The following is a 19796-nucleotide window of genomic DNA, read 5'->3' as shown; positions in this document are numbered from 1 at the left end:
CCCACTTCCAATTCATTTCCACTCTAGGAGACAATTATTACCTGTTAATACTTTTTTTTTTTGGTAATTTTAAACTTTTGAGGGCTTCCCTGGTGGCTCAGTGGTAAAGACTCCACCTGCCCATGCAAGAGACATGAGTTCAGTCCCTGATCTGGGAGGATCCCACATGCTGAGGAGCAACTAACAGTGAATTGATCCTGTGCTCTGGAGCCTGGGAGCTGCAACTGTTGAAGCCCGAGCTCCCTGAACCGTTGCTCCAGAGCAAGAGAAGCCACTGCAATGAGAAGCTCATACACAGCAAGTACAGAGTAGCCCCCACTCACTGCAACTAGAGAAAAGCCTGAGCAGCAACTAAGACCCAGCACAGCAAGATAAATAAATAAATAAAATTATTTTGTAAAAAACAAAACTTTTTATTTTGTATTGGGGTGTGTGTACTTAGTTGCTCAGTCGTGTCTGACTCTTTGTGACTTCATGGACTGTAGCCCGCCAGGCTCCTCCATCCATGGGGATTCTTCAGGCAAGAATACTGAAGTGGGTTGCCATGCCCTCCTCTGGAGGATCTTCCCAACCCAAGGATCAAAACCGGGCCTCCTGCATTGCAGGCAGATTCTTTACCCTCTGAGCCACCAGGGAAGCCCAAGAATACTGGAGTGGGTAGCCTATCCCTTCTCCAGGGAATCTTCCCGACCCAGGAATCTAACCGGGGTCTCCTGCATTGCAGGTGGATTCTTTACCAGCTGAGCTATCAGGGAAGCTCTGATTAACAATGTTGTGGTAGCTTCAGCAGAATAGCAAAGAGACTCAGTCATACATATACATGTATCCATTCTCCCCCAAACCTCCTTCCCATCCAGGCTGGCGTATAACATTGCCTCTCACTACTTAACATCCACTTTTTGTTTCCTTGTAACTAGGCAGATCACCTCATTTCTTTGGACTCATTTCTGTATGTAAGTCCTTATCTATTCCCTCCTATCATCTGAAATGCCCTCCCCACTTATATTTCTTTTTTATATCCTATTCTTTAGGCCAGTCTTAGATCTTACATTTCCCTTGATGTAGGTTGCTTTCTTATTTTGATTCCTCTGGACTTTAACACTTATTTTGTCATTTAGTTGGTTATACTCTCTTGTATAATTTAACCATGTCATCTGGGTGCGACTAATTCCATTTTATCTTTTAAGTCAGTTTAAAAGTCACCTCAGAGAGACTTCAGTTCAGTTCAGTTCAGTCACTCAGTCGTGTCTGACACTTTGCAACCCCATGAATCACAGCATGCCAGGCCTCCCTGTCCATTACCAACTCCCGGAGTTCACTCAGACTCACGTCCATCAAGTCGGTGATGCCATCCAGCCATCTCATCCTCTGTCATCCCCTTCTCCTCCTGCCCCCCATCCCTCCCAGCATCAGAGTCTTTTCCAATTAGTCAACTCTTCACATGAGGTGGCCAAAGTACTGGAGTTTCAGCTTCAGCATCATTCCCTCCAAAGAAGGGCTGATCTCCTCCAGAATGGACTGGTTGGATCTCCTTGCAGTCCAAGGGACTTTCAAGAGTCTTCTCCAACACCACAGTTCAAAAGCATCAATTCTTTAGTGCTCAGTTTTCTTCACAGTCCAACTCTGACATCCACACATGACTACTGGAAAAACCATAGCCTTGACTAGATGAACCTTTGTTGGCAAAGTAATGTCTCTGCTTTTGAATATGCTATCTAGGTTGGTCATAACTTTTCTTCCAAGAAGTAAGCGTCTTTTAATTTCATGGCTGCAGTCACCATCTGCAGTGATTTTAGAGCCCCCCAAAATAAAGTCTGACACTGTTTCTACTGTTTCCCCATCTATTTGCCATGAAGTGATGGGACCAGATGCCATGATCTTCATTTTCTGAATGTTGAGGTTTAAGCCAACATTTTCTGTGTCTATAGGGCACTTGAGGCTGGGAGAGTATTAACAGGCAGAACTGAAAAATAGAAGGGTGAAGTAATGAAAGATACATGGTTGCCAAAAGTTTATTTTTCTGGGCTCAGTGTTTTTCTTAAGGTGTATCCTGGAATATTAACAAAGGTTGCTTGTGGTAGCAAAGTAGATAAGGATGGGGTAGGTGTGAGGCTTCTGTTTACCTTATTACACAGATTTTTTTTTTTTTTTTTTTGGCTGCCCCAAGTGACTTGTGGAATCTTAGTTCCCTGACCAGGGACTAAATCCAGACCAACTGCAGTGAAAGTGCTTAACTACAGGACCATTAGGGAACCCATCAGATTTAATTTTTGATTCATATGAATTATTACCTATTCAAAATAAAAATACATTTAAAATATTACTTTGTATGCATATTGCTAAGCACAGTCTCTTTCAAAAGTCATTAGGTTACAAGTTCTGTACATATTTACTGTTTTACTAAAATTCCCTTTTAAGTTATTAAAAGGTCATTAGAGGGAATTCCCTGGCGGTCCAGTGGTTAGGACTTTGTGCTTCCTCTACAGGGGGCTGGGGTTTGATCCCTGGTCATGTAGCTAGGATCTCATAAGCCACACAGCCAAAAAAAGAAAAAAGGAGTCATTAGAGATCAGACTCTGGGAGTTAATATCTTCTAATCATAACCAAAAGATCAATTTATAAACCAGATTATTTGTTTATTAGCACAGACCAGGATACTTGTATGGGTTCATTTCCAGTAGGGAAGCTTACCCAGAGAACCAGTGAAGATTAGAACATTGTTTGATTAGTGCAAATTCATATCAGAGGAAATTGGATCATCTTAATTATGTGCTTTGTGTACCTTTTTTCACTATAGGGATATACTTGCCAGGCATTGTAACTAGGTGAGCTTTCCATATTACCTTCTCTGATCCATGCAGGAATCTACTAACAGGTTCTTAAACTCTCTAATTCCCGTTTTCCTTCTCTTTGTAATCCATGAATGGGTTAGATCAGATGGTGTCTGAGATTAGATTTAGTCCTTGGCAAGGGCAAAATTTCTAAGAATTTGATCAGTTTGATTATTTTTATTCTTATTACTGAATAAACTGACATTCTTTTGTATAACTCAGTCCCTTGTCATTTTGATTAGTGTGAATCAGTTCACCTAATCACTTGAAAAGTCATCAACATCTGTGAAATAGCTTTGCTAACTACAGAAACTAGTCTTAAGTAGCTAAGTCGTGTCCAACTCTTGTGACCTCATTGACTGGCCTGCCAGGTTCCTCTGGCTATGGGATTCTCCCAGCAAGAATACTGGAGTGGATTGCCATTTCCTTCTCCAGGAGATCTTCCCAATCCAAGGATCGAACCCAGGTCTTCTGAATTGCAGGCTGATTCTTTATGAACTGAGCTACGAAAGCCCAACTACAGAAATTACTTTCCTTTAACTATTTCATGGTTTCTGATTAAAGTTGAAATAGAGTTTAAGATCTTTGTCCGGTACCTAAGAAAGAATGGCTGAAGCCAAACTGTGCAGGGAATATAATCTCAGAGGTCAATTCTGGGCTTAGAACTAATCTTAATATCTGTCATTTTAGCCTAAACCTGTCATAAAGCTGACCTTTGTATACCAACATTTAGTTAAGCAAGAATTGCATGGGTGTGTTCACCTATGAATTTTCCCTTGGCAGTCAAAGTTATGCTACTGTGTTAGAAAGCAAAGGTTTTATTGTGCTGCTTGACTTTCTAAATATTAGGTCATTATAATCTTTGTCACACTTTTTCAGTAATATCAGTTACTGTAATCTTTTCCATGTTTCGTGCTGGTACAGCTGAGAACAGGCTAGGTCATCCAATTAGGACATTACCTTTTTTTTAAATCACTGTTTTCATAATTCTTAATGGGTCTGAATGTAGGAAATCTTTCCCTATACCTGTCACCTTGACAGTTTTTATAAAGTGTGATGAATGTGCACTGTGATTTCTTCACATTTTCTGTTCTCAGTAGTCTTACTGTTTCTCTTCTAGTACAGTCATGTTTGAAATTAAGAAGATCTGCTGCATTGGTGCAGGCTACGTTGGTGGACCCACGTGTAGTGTCATTGCTCACATGTGCCCTGAAATCAGGGTGACGGTTGTTGATATCAATGAATCAAGAATCAATGCATGGAACTCTCCTACACTTCCTATTTATGAGGTAAACCATATTAAACAATGCATTGTTCTTATGCTCTTTGCTTTCTTACTTTTTTTTGCTAATTTAATTTGATGTAAAACTCTATGACTGTAACTGTAGGAATAAAATGGAAAAGTCTAAATATATATTATGAACATTATAATTATGTCAGATATGCCCAGGAAAAATGTGTAGAAAAAAGTTTACTGAATATTAATAATTGTTGTATTAGTGGAGTGAGATGATGAGTAATTTTCTTCTCCGTTTTCTAATTTTGTCTGTTAGTATGGCTACCATATTATAATAGTGCAGTTAAAAAGTGGCATTCTGTAAAAATAAAAATTAAAAAACTGGTTGTTTCTAATATTGATTCATGTAAGCCTATTATATTTTTGGATTATTGTATTAATATCAGATAAACCTTGAATGAATAAATGGTGTCTTTCATGTTCAGTGTTCAGTATCACAAATTTGTTTAAATTGGAATTTCAGTATTTCTTTAGTTTAGAGAACTCATAGTTAGGAAAATGTGTCTCTATTTTATTGAGTAAGGTTTCATTTTTAAAAGTTTTCATAGTAAAAAGAGTTCATGATATTATCCTTTTGAAACCCAACAGAAAAACATTTGAAAGTTTTGAGGATAGCATTTTTCTCCAACATCAATATATTCTTTTTTTTTTCCAGAAAAGTTTTGTTATTTATAAGACTAATCAACTGTAGTCTTTAAGCAGTCTTAAGAAGGGGAAATCTCTGTAAGATAAATCTTCCTGCTATTTATAGTTCTATGAATAGAAATCCATGATTTGTTAATATCTAAATCAGACTTAGAATTTTTTTTAAAAGCCCTCTGTGTATGTGGTAGCTTCTGTTTGTGCTTTATCCTTTCTTCCTCTACCAGATGAACTTCCCGTAATACTTCTTTAAATACCTCAGTGTGATGGCATTTCTTTCCCTGTTAGATAACATTACTACTATTTTGGTTTGTGTGAATTTTTAAAAGCATTTTGGAAAGATAACTTGATTAATAGTTTAATAATTCTGATATCCATAAAAGGGCTGGAAGTCATCTGAAATCTTGTGAACTATATTTATATCCAGTCATTCAGTTGAATACTGAATTGATTATTACATAATTATTATGCCAGCATAATTTTTCAAACACAAAGTGTAACAGAATGGCTAAAATTATGACTGCTGACAATGCCAAGTGTTGACAAGGATTTAGGGCAATTGGAATTTTATGCACTGCTGTTGTTTAGTTGCTCAGTTGTGTCAAACTTTCTGTGACTCCATGGACTATAGCTTTCCAGGCTCCTCTGTCCATGGGATTTCCCAAGCAAGAATACTGGAGTAGGTTGCTATTTCCTTCTCCAGGGGATCTTTCCAACCCAGGTATCGAACCCATGTCTCCTGCATTGCAGGCAGATTTTTTATCACTGAGCCACCGAGGAAACGCTTATACACTGCTGATCAGAACATAAATTGGTACAGCCAGTTTGTAAAATGTTTCAGCGGTAATTATTAAAACTGAAAATGTGCATAGTCTGACTTAGGAACTCTACTTCAAGGTGTATATGCAACAGAAAAGCTCACATATATGCACCAAAAGACAGTATTATTAACAGTGTTATTCCTAATAACCCCAAATGGGAAACACCCTATGTGTTAATTAGCAATAGAATGGATACATAAATTATAGTTTAATTTATAGTAAAATACAATACTACATAGAAAAATCAATGAAACTACTCCTGCATGCAAGCATATGTTTAAATTCTCATAAAAGTAACAAGTCATTGGACACAAGGTAGTCCATACTATGTATCCCATTTATATAAAGTTCAAATATAGATATACTGGCCTGGTGGTAGAATTCAGCATGATGGTAGTTTGAGGGGTTGTAGTTACTAGAAGAGGACATACTGCAGGCTTTGATTTAATGTTTTTTGGTTTTGTTTTGTTGACCCAGCCAGGCTTGTAGGATCTCAGTTCCCCAACCAGAGACTGAACCCAGGCCACAGTAGTAAAAACCCAGAATCCTAACCACTAGACCACCAGGGAACTCCCCTGTTTATATTCTTCTAATTCTTGTATGGATAGTGATTACACAAGTGTGTTCACTTCTAAAAACTGAGCACTTTTCTGTGCTAAAGTATATGTACTGTTTAAAATTTCTTTTACTTCACTAAAATTTTTACTTAAAAAAAAGATTATCTCAAACTAGAAGAAGTATCAGTTCAGTTCAGTTCAGTTGCTCAGTCGTGTCCGACTCTTTGCGACCCTATGAATCACAGCACACCAGGCCTCCCTGTTCATCACCATCTCCCGGAGTTCACTCAGACTCAAGTCCATTGAGTCCGTGATGCCATCCAGCCATCTCATCCTCTGTCATCCCCTTCTCCTCCTGCCCCCAATCCCTCCCAGCATCAGAGTCTTTTCCAATGAGTCAACTCTTCCCATGAGGTGACCAAAGTATTGGAGTTTCAGCTTTAGCATCATTCCTTCCAGAGAAATTCCAGGGTTGATCTCCTTCAGAATGGACTGGTTGGATCTCCTTGCAGTCCAAGGAACTCTCAAGAGTCTTCTCCAACACCACAGTTCAAAAGTATCTATAATATATTGGCTTTAGATTTTTTTTCTTGGAGAAAACAAAAACATTAGTTGATCAGAACACATGTTCCCTAGTTAGATTCTTATTAGTACTGTTTTTTTTTTTTTAAAGAATTTTATTTATTTATTGACTGTGCTGGGTCTCTGTTGATGTCAAGGTTTTTCTAGTTGGGACGAGCGAGGGCTACTCTCTAGTTGAGATGCATGAGCACTCAGTAGTTGTGGTTCCCAGGCTCTAGAGAACAGGCTCAATAGTTGTGGCGTGTAGGCTTAGTTTACTCCATGGCAGGTGGGGTGTTTCCAGACCAGAGTTCGAACCCATGTTTCCTGCATTGGCGGGCAGATTCTTTAGCCATGAGGGAAACCCAGTTGTTGCTCATTTGCTAAGTTGTGTCCAGCTCTTTGAGATTCCATGGAAGACTAGTGCTATTTCTATTATCTGAAATTTGAAACTCTTTTTCCTGAGACTTCAGTGCTTTAAAGATAGTGTGTTCCACAGATACAGAAAACTTGTGATTACCAAAGGGGAGAGGGAAGGGAGGAGGGGCAAATTAGAGATATAGAATTAACAGATATAAACTATATGAAGTAGATAAGCAACAGAATTATCCTGTATAGCACAGGGAATTATACCCATCATCTTGTAACAACCTATAATGGACCATAATCTACAAAAGTACTGAGTCACTATAATATAGACCTGAAACTAACACAATATTATAAATTAACTATACTTAAATAAAAATAAATAACAGCCAAATACCCAAAATAAAAGTAATAGCCACAAAAGAAGTGAGAGGGTAATCTCACCTTGCCATGTTATACTTTTTTTTTCATTAAAAGTTAAATTCCTCCAAAAAAACACAATAGTATTCTACATTGACATTGAATCCAATTGGGATATATACTTAGAGAAAAAGAATTAAGATCTAAGATGATTTTTTTCCATGTCTTACTTGTTTTTTCTCACTAAACTACCAAAAAAATCAAAAGTCTTTCTTGTTGTTTCACACTTTTATTTCATAAAATTTTTCTTCTTTAAATCTCTTTAAATAGAATCTAAAAGATTTGAAAGTCTATCTAGCACGGCTGCCCATTAGAAACAACGTTTGAGTTCTCAGAACTCTAACATATCCCATAATTGTATTGGCTTTATTTAAAATTGTAATTATTTGGTCTTCATAGTCTTGTTTTTATCTCATTTGTAATACGTATACTCCAGAAAATTAGATGATGATAAGCTAAGCAGCTATTTTAGTTCTGTACTAGTTAGTGTAGCTTGCAAAGAAATGGAGTCTTTCAATAAAACCCAGCTGACTTTGGAGGTTAAAAAGATGGCACTGCTATTTTAAAATTCTAGAAGGAATCTTCTTATAACAAGAAGATTATTGTTTTAACAAGTAGAATGGTTTTCCTCTTAGCAAGTAAATGACTTTAGGCTTATAATTTTCATGTGTCTTTCTTAGACATCAGTTGTTAAAAGACACCTACTGAAGGAATTTATAAATCAGAAGAAAATAAATTATTTCCGTAGCATTGTGTATTGGAAAAAATTGGGAAAATGAGCCATGTGACCCAATTATTCATTTTCAAATATATGTTAGGCCTTTGTTCCAAAATGGAACAAAGTTTATTTCTTTATTTTGTATTGTAAAACTATTCCTACCCATTTCCTTGGCCATATTGAAGGTGTGAATGTTAGGTGAAATGTCAAATAGGGAGAACTGTGAAAGAAGAAAAACAAGTGACAAGTTTAACCAGAGTTCATGCTGTTTTATGAATTCCTTTACTGAGTAGCTTACACATATTATTACCAATTGTGATTTTACACTGACCTATCGTGGACAAGGCAGAGAAATATTTTATTTCCGGAGAAACTTTAGATACTTTTGCAATCAACTTCCTCCTTAAATCTGTATCCTATAATTCCATTAAAATATGCAACCAGGCTTCCCTGGTGGCTCAGTGGTGAAGAGTCCACCTGCCAGTGTGGGGGACGCAGGTTCACTCCCTGGTCCAGGAGGCCCCCACATGCCATGGAGCAGTTAGTCCCAGGTGCCACAACTATTGAGCCTGTGCTGTGGAGCCCAGGAGCTGGGACTGCTTCAGCCTGCAAGCCCTGCAGCCTGTGCTCTGCAGGGGAGGCCACTGCAGTGAGAGGCGCAGGCGCCCCAACTGGACAGTGGCTTCCACTTGCAGTGAAGACCGACTGCAACCAAAATGAAATAAAATTAAAAGAAAAAGAATATTTCTTTAAAAAATAAATAAAATATACAAGTAGATATTTGTTTTCAATGATACTATTAAATTTATGGTATTGATTTTTCTTTATATATACCAAATTTTCATATTAGACTCTTGGTGATTTATGTTTAAGTCCTGGTCACTGATAGAGAAATGATAAATCATATGTAATTATCATATTTAATGAGCTCTTTTGAATGCACAGCTTCCTTAAGAGTCATTCCATCCTCACTCCACTCACTCTGAGACTCACTAGATTAGGGAAATTTTTTTTTTTACTTCCTCCTGAGGCTTCTGTCCTATCTTTTTGCCTTTTCATACTGTTCGTGAGGTTCTCAAAGATAATCACGATGGTGTGATCACTCACTTAGGGCCAGACATCCTGGAATGCAAAGTCAAGTGGGCCTTAGGAAGAATCACTATGAACAAAGCCAGCGGAGGTGATAGAATTCCAGTTGAGCTATTTAAAATCCTAAAAGATGATGCTATAAAAGTGCTGCACTCAATAAGCCAGCAAATTTGGAAAACTCAGCAGTGGCCACAGGACTGGAAAAGGTGTTTTCATTCCAATCCCAAAGAAAGGCAGTGCCAAAGAATGCTCAAACTACTGCACAATTGCACTCATCTCACACACTAACAAAGTAATGCTTGAAATTCTCCAAGACAGGGTTCAACAATACATGAACCATGAACTTCCAGATATACAAGCTGGATTTAGAAAAGGCAGAGGAACCAGAGATCAAATTGCCAACATCCGTTGGAGCATCAAAAAAGCAAGAGAGTTCCAGAAAAACATCTACTTCTGCTTTATTGACTATGCCAAAGCATTTCACTGTGTGGATCACCACAAACTGTGGAAAATTCTTCAAGAGATGGGAATACTAGACCACCTGACCTGCCTCTTGAGAAATCTGTATGCAGGTCAGGAAGCAACAGTTAGAACTGGACATGGAACAACAGACTGGTTCCAAATCAGGAAAGAAGTACATCAAGGCTGTATATTGTCACCCCACTTATTTAACTTATATGCAGAGTACATCATGAGAAATGCTGGGCTGGATGAAACACAAGCTGGAATCAAGATTGCCGGGAGAAATATCAATAACCTCAGATATGCAGATGACACCAGCAGATGACACCACCCTTATGGCAGAAAGTGAAGAAGAACTAAAGAGCCTCTTGATGAAAGTGAAAGAGGAGAGTAAAAATGTTGACTTAAAGCTCAACATTCAGAAAACGAAGATCATGGCATCTGGTCCCATCACTTCATGGCAAATAGATGGGGAAACACTGGAAACAGTGCCAGATTTTATTTTGGGGGGCCCCAAAATCACTGCAGATGGTAACTGCAGGCATGAAATTAAAAGACGCTTACTTCTTGGAAGAAAAGTTATGACCAACCTAGACAGCTTATTAAAAAGCAGAGACGTTACTTTTCCAACAAAGGTCTGTCTAGTCAAAGCTATTATTTTTCACTAGTCATGTATGGATGTGAGAGTTGAACTATAAAGAAAGCTGAGTGCCAAAGAATTGATGCTTTGAACTGTGGTGTTGGAAAAGACTCTTGAGAGTCCCTTGGACTGCAAGGAGATCCAATCAGTCTATCCTAAAGGAGATCAGTACTGAATATTCATTGGAAAGACTAATGCTGGAGCTGAAACTTTGGCCACCTCATGTGAAGAACTGACTCATTGGAATAGACCCTGATGCTGGGAAAGATTGAAGGCAGGAGAAGGGGATGACAGAGGATGAGATGGTTGGATGACATCACCGACTCAATGGACAAGAGTTTGAATAAACTCCAGGAGTTGGTGATGGACAGGGAAGCCTGGTGTACTGCAGTCCAGGGGGTCACAAAGAGTTGGATACGACTGAGCGACTGAACTGACTGACTACTGAGGCTTGTGTGATCCAACCAGAGATTGAATCCAGGCCCTCAGCACTGAGAGCTCAGAATCCTAACCCGTGGACCACTAGGGAATTCCCAAGGGAAATATTTAGAAAGAAAAATGATCAGACTTGACTGTTGATTATATAAAAGGATGAAGGAGAGGAATAAATCTAGAATGATATTCAGGAATTCAGGACTGGGGAATTCCCTGGTGGTCCAGTGATTTAGGTCTTGGCACCTTCACAGCTGAGGCCTGGGTTCAGTCCTTTGTTGGAGAACTAATATTCCACATGCCACAAGGCATGGCCAAAAAGATAGAATTCAAGTCTGAAGATGTAAAGTTAAGATTATCCAGGTATTAAAAAAAATATTATGCAGGCAGCAGTAAAATCAGAGTAGGTTAGCTCTCTCAGGAAGCACCTATAGTGAGAATAGAGCATGAGTCAAGGGCAGAACCCTGGAAAATACCAATGTTTGATGGTGGGTGGAGGAAGAAATGCCTTAGGGAAGCTATGAAGAATAGTTTAGAGGAGGTGAACTAAAAGCCAGAAGAGTTTTAGTAGTGCAAACTCCATAAAGAATATGTCTTGATTATGAGTGACTAACACAGGGGCCAGTACTCAGTAACTACTTGACAAGTATTTGCTGAGTGAATAAGCTGTCAATTATGACAGATACAGGAGGAATAAGAGATGAGACATATTCTTGAAATTCAATATTATGGGGGCCATTGCAAGTTTTACAAGAACAGTTTCAAGTGGTAGGGGATTGGAGAAGTAAGAGTGTAGAAAAGGAATGGCTCTTAAAAAGTTTAATAAGGAAATAAAGGTGTTGGTCACTGGAGAGGGACATGGGGTAAAGACAATTTTTTTTAATTTATATTTTTTTCCTATGGTTGATAAAGAAGCATGTTAATAAACTAAGGTAGACAAATCACATAGAGAAGGAAAGGTCAAAATTATAAGAAGAAAGAAGCTAACTGATGGAATAAAGTCTAGAAAAATAGCAAAGATGATGAGGTCAAAAGCACAAGAAAAGGAATTGGCCTTGAAAGTCCCCTTCTCAGAAATTGGAAGGAAGTTATCAAGGATGGGGCTTCCCAGGTGTTTCAGTGGTAACGAATCCACCTGCCAGTTCAAGAGACTAGGGTTTGATATCTGGGTTGGGAAGATGTCCTGGAAGAGGAAATGGCAACCTGCTCCAATATGCTTGCCAGCAAAATCCCGTGGACAGAAGAGCCTGGCAGACTACAGTCAATGGGGTCAGACAGGACTGAGCACACAGGCATGCAAATAAGAATGGATAAAGATAACTGTTTTGTTGGTGGGAACAGGAAATAAAAGTGACTGGAACATTGGTTAATCTCAGTTGTTGGAACGTGGGAGGTACAATCCTCTGAAGAACCTGTAGTGTAGGTTGGAGCAGTAATCTCAGAATGAGAGGACAAGTGAAAATATTACCAAGCTACATTGAAAAACTCAGCTAAGTGTATTTAGGGTCTACAAAGTTGTGCTCATTGTGATTTTTTCCCTGGTGGTCCAGTGGTTAATGTTATAAGTTTATATTTTATGGGTCAAAACTATATTAATAAAATTAGGCGTTTTTACTGTCTAAGAAGGAAATAGTAATGACTATCAGATGAAACTTGGTAATAAGGTATTCATGTTTTTACTCAGAGAACAGAATAGTAGATTCTGTTAATATTTAACAATGAAAACTTTTTGTGTTACCATATTTATTAAATAGTTACTACTTTAATGTTAATTTTGTTCACTTAAAAGAGCCATTTAATAACTACTTCTAAAAAAACCAAACTGGATAATTTGCTTTGCTTTTTCTGAATAAAACAAAAGCTAATTTTAACCTATGAAAGGATCTGAGTTCTTCCATTAAAAAGTACCTTATAAATTCAAAATACTAATTATGATAATTACATAATGAACCTAATAAGAGGTAGAACCTATATTATAAACTGCTTCTGCATTTGTTTTGGATATCTACAAATATCCCATTGATTTTAATGGAATAATGTAGTTGTTCATGTTGAAGTCTTATTAAGACTATAAATTCTGCATTGCTCTGATTTTAGGTTACTTTAATTTAAATACTGGAAGATTATATATAGGATTGAATTAAATCTTCTCTGTAAAATAACCCTTTACTCTAATTTTCTAGAACCTAGTCAAAATAAGGAAACAGTTGCTATAACTGGTGACACCAGGGATTTCCCTGGCTGTCCAAGGGTTAAGACTCCACACTACCCCTGCAGGGGGCAAGGGTTTGATCCTGGTCAGGAAACTAAGATCCTGCATGCCATGTGGACAAAAAAGAGATATTTCTTGAACTGAATAAAAATGAAAATATAACATATCAACTTAAAAAATTATATGGGAAAGTAACAATTTTTTTGATAGACATGTTTCTTATACTGGGACTTAGAAAAGTTATAAACTTACACATGTGTAAATATTTATCGACTATTTCACAACTAGTCTGAATGGTCTGTGTTCTATGACCTGGATTCATGGGAGTAAACCTGCATTCATAATGACGATGCAAAATCAAATGTTTGTTTGAAATCATGAAAGACTTTGACTTTCCTGATCATAATGTGATACTTGGTGTTAACTGTTAACTCTTATGAAATAGTCTGGAACATGGTCAACAATGAAATGCATTAAGTTGATCTGCTGCTTTAATTGTTCAAGTTCAGTTTTGCTTTGTTCTTTTATGTTATATAATGTACATTAGATGGCCTTTGGTACCAGTTTGATCTTTGAGTTTTCTACAGAGGTGTTATTTGAGAACAAATCTAGACCTTTAAATTACAACATGACCTTTCCCTGAGTGAATGCAATTCTATACTATTGGGTTATCTCATCTGGCTGGTAAAATTTATGTGCAACTTCATTTCTTTTCTCTTTTTAGCCAGGACTAAAAGAAGTGGTAGAATCCTGTCGAGGAAAAAATTTATTTTTTTCTACCAATATTGATGATGCCATTAAGGAAGCTGATCTTGTGTTTATTTCTGTAAGTATTTTCCTTTGCTGCGTGAGTTAATGTATTCTTGTCTGTATAGAAGTTTCATTGTAGTTTAATAATAAATCCAGTGGTATTAAGCCATAGCATTACTTAGTATAAAGTTGTCTGGTTGAATTTTGATTCTCACTAATTTTATCCAACAATTCACCAAACTCTATGATCATCTTATCATTTCAGATCATTGAATAAATAAGTTCAGAGAAAGTTCTAGTCTGAGATCTAGAATTAGGAAGTGTTGATAACTTGTGAGCACACATGAGCACATAGGGTGATAGTATATGTATTTTGTTGTTTCTTGGTTCCCCTGCTTGGTGTAGTTACGGTAAAAAGAATCAGGTAAAATTTGCTGCAACTGTACAACCATCTCCTATCTAGATGAATTTATATTCCAAAAATCATTTTAAATTAATTATTTAGAACTTGGCGTATCTTGATTAGGTTGTTAGGCTAGTCCATAAATAACTTCAGTTCATAACAGAACTTAATTGTTCTACCTTTGTCATTTAAAAAAGTAGAATCAGGGGCGCTCCGGCATACCTGTGGATTGCGGCCCCAGGTGTCATGTGTCTGTGGCCTCGCGGGCTCCGGGAAGGATGCTTTGGAGATCCAGGAACTGGCAGATATGGACTCAGTGGTCTTTGAAGATGTGGCTGTGAACTTCACCCTGGAGGAATGGGCCTTGCTGGACCCTGGTCAGAGGAAACTCTACAGAGATGTGATGCTGGAGACATGCAGGAACCTGGCCTCTGTGGGTTAAAACCAGATCAAGTACTCAGTGTGATGTTTTGAAAAGTGAACTGTTCAGTAAAGAGAAAAAAGTAAGATTCACAAGAAATGATTCCTGGTCTCTTTTTGGAGAAAACCGGATGTTTCTTGACATCAGAGGTCACCAGACCCTAGAAAGGGATTGGAGAAATCATTTGGTAGAGAAGCTCTGCATAGATAATGAAGGTCATCACTGTCTGGAAGCCCTGAACCAAATTACAGATCTTACTCTGCATAAGGGATATTGGCCTGGAATTCAGCCCTGTAAATGCACTAAGTGTGGAAAAGCCTACAGGGGTTGTTCTTTCCAAAATCAGCAGAGATCTCTCCCTGGATACAGATATTATCCATGAGAGGAATGTGGGGAAGCCTGCAGCTGTGTCTCATGCCTAAGCCCTCCTAGGGGCACAGACATTGAAGAGGAACCCAATAAATGTCAGGATGCTGGGAGAACATGTAAGAGATGTGTGAAGAGTCATGGTAGTAAACGGTCTTCAGATTGTAAGAAATCTGGAAAAGCTCTTGCTTTTCCCTCATCCTTTAAGGGACATGAGAGAGGTCAGCATGGACAGAAAACCCACATGTGTAAAGTCTGTGGGAAATCCTTTACCTCTCATTCATACCTTGCATGGCACAAGAGAACTCACACTGGAGAAAAACACTGTGGGTGTGAGGAATGTGAGGAAGCCCTCCGATATTCCTCATCCCTGGTTGGACACATGATGATACACACCAGTGACAAACCTTATATGTGTAAGAAATGTGGAAAAGCCTTCAGTTGTCCCAAAGACTTCAGGAGACATATGAAAACACACAGTGGTATAAAACCCTACGAATGCACAGAATGCAGCAAAGCCTACAGCTCCTCCTTATCCCTCAGGGAACATGTAGGAACACACAGTCAGGAGAAGCCCTGTGAATGCCAGCACTGCGGGAAAGCCTTCAGGCATCAGAGATATTTTAAAAGGCACGCGAAGATGCACAATGGAGCAAAGCCCTATAAATGTACAGAATGCGGCAAAGCCTACAGCTGCTCCATGTCCCTCCAGAAACATGAGAGAACACACACGGGGCAGAAGCCCTTTGGATGTCCACTCTGTGGGAAAGCCTTCATGCGCCAAGCCTCCCTTCAGGGACACCTGAGGACACACAGCAGGGAGAAGCCTACACATGCACGCAGTGCCAGAAGGCTTTCTGTTGGCCCTCCTCCTTAAGGAAGCATGTGCGAATGCACAGTGAGAAGCCCTGCACATGTCAGCAGTGTGGGAAAGCCTTTTGGTACCCCACAAACCTGCGAGGACACATGAGGACACACACCAGGGAGCAACGCTGAACAGCAGGCCTCTGGGAGAGACTTCATTTTCACTTCAGACTTGGAATGCAAGCAGCGCCCTGGAGCAGAACCTTGTGAATGGGACACTGTGGGAAGACCTTCAGCTCTTCACTTATTTCATACACAAAACCTCAGGGCATGACAGAAATCTCTTAATGGATATAAATATGGTTTTCCCTTCCTAAGTGCCTTGTCTTTGATAGGGATGCCAGGGTATTCATTCATGTTCTAGCTCATGTTGCTAATCTGAACACTTAAGGTAACTATCCCTTTGTCTCTTTCATCTGTACTAGTTATATTTCATTACCTTTGATTTTACATCAAAAAAAAAAAAAAAGTAGAATCAATGCTTGGGTATACACTCTGGTAATCCAATATGTGAACCAAGGTAGTTTTTTTTCTTGCTGTTTTGGTGACTCAAATATTCTGTGTGTGATGGTATAGTTATCACCAGGTGGTAGCTGAGCTAGGGTGTTATATGACTTAAGACCTTTATAGCCTTATGGAGTAAGGGGAAAGCCAGTGGTGTGAGCTTGGACTGGGTTCCATGAGATAAAGAAACACCAGGGGCGTCCATAGAGTAGAGATGATGTTGAATTGATTATGTGTATAGAGGCAAAAGCAGTACTGTGAAGAAATGAACTTGTGAAACCCTTGGTGAAACTGTGCTATGAATTCAGTCTTTCTTTTTAAAAATTACTTCAGAGGAACTGGTGCCAGTTTTGTGACTCACCTATCCTTTGTCTGCTCAAGCTTGTAGAAGGTTAGGGTAGAGGCATAGAAAAGGAGAAATTATTTGGGAGTATCTAGATACTTGGAGAAAATCAAGAAGTTACCTTAGTCCCAACATTTGGATAACCACAACCTAGAATGGGAAGAGGGGAGTTTTCTGTAAGAAAAAGAAATATATTTTTTAAAGAATCTATTCTTAAGGCAATAGAGTTTACCTTAGTGTGTTCTGGCAAAGACAGCTGATTATACACTGCCTGAGCTCCCTTGACTCCCTTGAATCTTTCCAAGCTATTGCTTTGTGTGCCTGTTAGAGTTATTTTTGTGGTATGACTCCTACCTGGCTTCTATTTTTCTCGGCATCAGTTTTTTTTTAAACTGTGCTTGTTGTATACTTTTCATTATGAAAAATAGCAAACTTTTGCAAAAGATGGAACCAACGATATAATGAACCCCTGGTACCTGTTCTCCACTGTCAACAGTCATCATGGCCATTCGTGATCTTTGTTTTCATAATTTTTTTGGCTGCTCCTCGGGGTATGTGGGATCTTAGTTCCCCCAACCAAGGATCAAACCCAACCCCCCTGCAGTGGAAGAATGGAGTCTTGACCACTGAACCACCAGGGAAGTCCCCAATCTTCTTTTATACTTCTTTCTCATCCTAGATTACCCAAATTATTTTTAGGTGAATTCCAGGTAGGAATAGTTTTATGCTATGGAATCAGTTTTTAATTGTTATCTGTAGAGCTCCTTTACCTGGGGAAACCATCTGATCATCCCACATCTCCAGCATGGCTCACATTGTCTTATCAGTCGTTTTCGCCCTTCTGTGCGCCACCACACCCTGACTTCCATACCTAAGTCTTTTCCTAAGTTGTTCCATGCATATAAACAAAATTTTCTCATGCTTTTCACACCTCATCTAAATCTTCATGTTTTGATTTATTTTGGTTTCATTCTTTTATTTGGTCTCCCATTAAGTCATAAGCTTGTCAAGAGAAGAAAATTGGTGCTACTTACTGGTTCAAAAATTATTCCTATATAGAAGTTTGGACTTCTCAGAGTATTTTCACTTCTTTGTGAATGTTATGAAACTCATGAGTTAGATTTTAGAGAATGTGTTATTCTCATTTTCCAGTGAGGTCATTGAGACAAAGGCAGCCATACTTCCCCACGGTTACATGATACAGCTACGCCAAAACTAAATGCCTGGACTCTGAACTCATGGTTTATTTTTCTTTCTATATGATAGTCTTTGTCTGCATAGTATTCTGTATCCTGGAAGTGCTAGATAATTTCTAGTTCTAAATAGCCAAGAAAGCATTTGTGAATGACACTGCAGACATTTATAAAAACTTATTGATACAGGTCTATAAAAAAAGGAGAGTACAAGGAGTTTTAAGTTTAGTTTTAAAGACTAGGATAATATGTTACATATAATCAAGAGAAGAACTAAAAGAGAACTTACATTTCATTTCAGTCCATGAACTCCTTTTGGAGTCTCCTTCATCTTTATATCTCCAGTCTTAGCTTAGTGAAGTGAAAGTGAAAGTCACTCAGTCGTGTCCGACTCTTTGTGACCCCATGGACTGTGACCCCATGGACTATGACCCCATGGACTATACAGTTCATAGAATTCTCCAGGCTAGAATACTGGAGTGGGTATCCTTTCCCTTCTCCAGGGGATCTTCCCAACCCAAGGATCGAACCCAGGTCTCCCATATTGCAAGAGGATTCTTTACCAGCTGAGCCACAAGAGAAGCCCAAGAATACTGGAGTGGGTAGCCTATCCCTTCTGTAGTGGATCTTCCTGACCCAGGAATCAAACTGGGGTCTTCTGCATTGCAGGTGGATTCTTTACCAACTGAGCTATGAGGGAAGCCCAGATGAGCTATGTGGGAAGCCTAGTCTTAGCTTAGACCCTGCCTATCCTGCTATCCTGACTCTGACACATATATAGTAGCTTCTCAATAGAAATGTAGAAATGTAATGAGTGAGTTCTCCAGGTACTTCAAGATGTTCCCTAAGGTATTGTATTTATAAAATGTATTATTTCCATGGAATTAATAGAGGGTGAAACCAAGCCTACTGATGCTGTTAACTTCCCATTTGACTAGTCAGTTGATGGTCCAGGGTGTATCTTGATATAAGTGAACATTTCACAGATACTTTGTTCTTAATTCCGTATACTTTCATCAGGTGAACACACCAACCAAAACCTATGGAATGGGAAAAGGCCGTGCAGCAGATCTGAAGTATATTGAAGCTTGTGCTAGACGCATTGTGCAAAACTCACATGGGTACAAAATTGTGACTGAGAAAAGCACGGTCCCAGTGCGGGCAGCAGAAAGTATTCGTCGAATATTTGATGCAAACACAAAACCCAACTTGAATTTACAGGTATGAAAAAGGAAGCATTAGAATCTGGCCTTCTTATATAAATATCAGTGCTTTGAGTTGTCCATAATTAATTCTAGCTTAAAACTTTCCTTTGCATTGGGATTTTAGGTGCTGTCCAACCCTGAGTTCTTGGCAGAAGGAACAGCCATCAAAGACCTTAAGAACCCAGACAGAGTACTGATTGGAGGGGATGAAACCCCAGAGGGCCAGAGAGCTGTGCAAGCACTGTGTGCTGTGTATGAGCACTGGGTTCCCAGAGAAAAGATCCTTACCACTAATACCTGGTCTTCAGAACTTTCCAAACTGGTTAGTATGTAGCACTCAACTCTCTATTAAATTTAAGCCAAGGATTTATTTCTCTTAACACTGATAAGCTACCTAGGTACTTTTTTAATAAAAGATATGCTTATGAAGATAATATTCTTATATATTATGAAATAATTTCATAAGGGGATCAAGTATTTGGGTATGAAATATTTTAGAATATGTAAAAGAAAATCGAGTGTACTAAAATACTAATTTTAAAAATCACTCATTCCCTTCTTTTTACTTTCTCTTTTTTAAATCTTCACCTTTATTTATTTATTTTTTTAATATTTATTTATTTGGCTGAACTGGGTCTCAGTTGCAGCATGTGGGATCTTAGCTGTGTCATGTGGGATCTAGTTCTCTGACCAGGGATT

At 38.6% G+C, this 19796-nt stretch overlaps 1 protein-coding gene across 1 annotated transcript in view; it reads left to right on the top strand.

Moving 5' to 3' along the window:
* The window catches only part of UGDH (UDP-glucose 6-dehydrogenase), a 34653-nt gene that overhangs the window by 5055 nt on the left and 9802 nt on the right, over window positions 1–19796 (top strand). The window contains exons 2-5 of the mRNA XM_040238042.1: window positions 3952–4120; window positions 13773–13874; window positions 18913–19113; window positions 19222–19419. Of these exons, the coding sequence (XP_040093976.1) occupies window positions 3959–4120; window positions 13773–13874; window positions 18913–19113; window positions 19222–19419 (663 nt within the window). The 5' untranslated portion in view covers window positions 3952–3958. The remainder of the gene's footprint in view (window positions 1–3951; window positions 4121–13772; window positions 13875–18912; window positions 19114–19221; window positions 19420–19796) is intronic.

Source organism: Oryx dammah, unplaced genomic scaffold, assembly GCF_014754425.2.
Source record: "Oryx dammah isolate SB20612 unplaced genomic scaffold, SCBI_Odam_1.1 HiC_scaffold_3, whole genome shotgun sequence".
Classification (NCBI taxonomy): domain Eukaryota; kingdom Metazoa; phylum Chordata; class Mammalia; order Artiodactyla; family Bovidae; genus Oryx; species Oryx dammah.
This window is presented reverse-complemented; position numbering and strand designations above follow the sequence as displayed.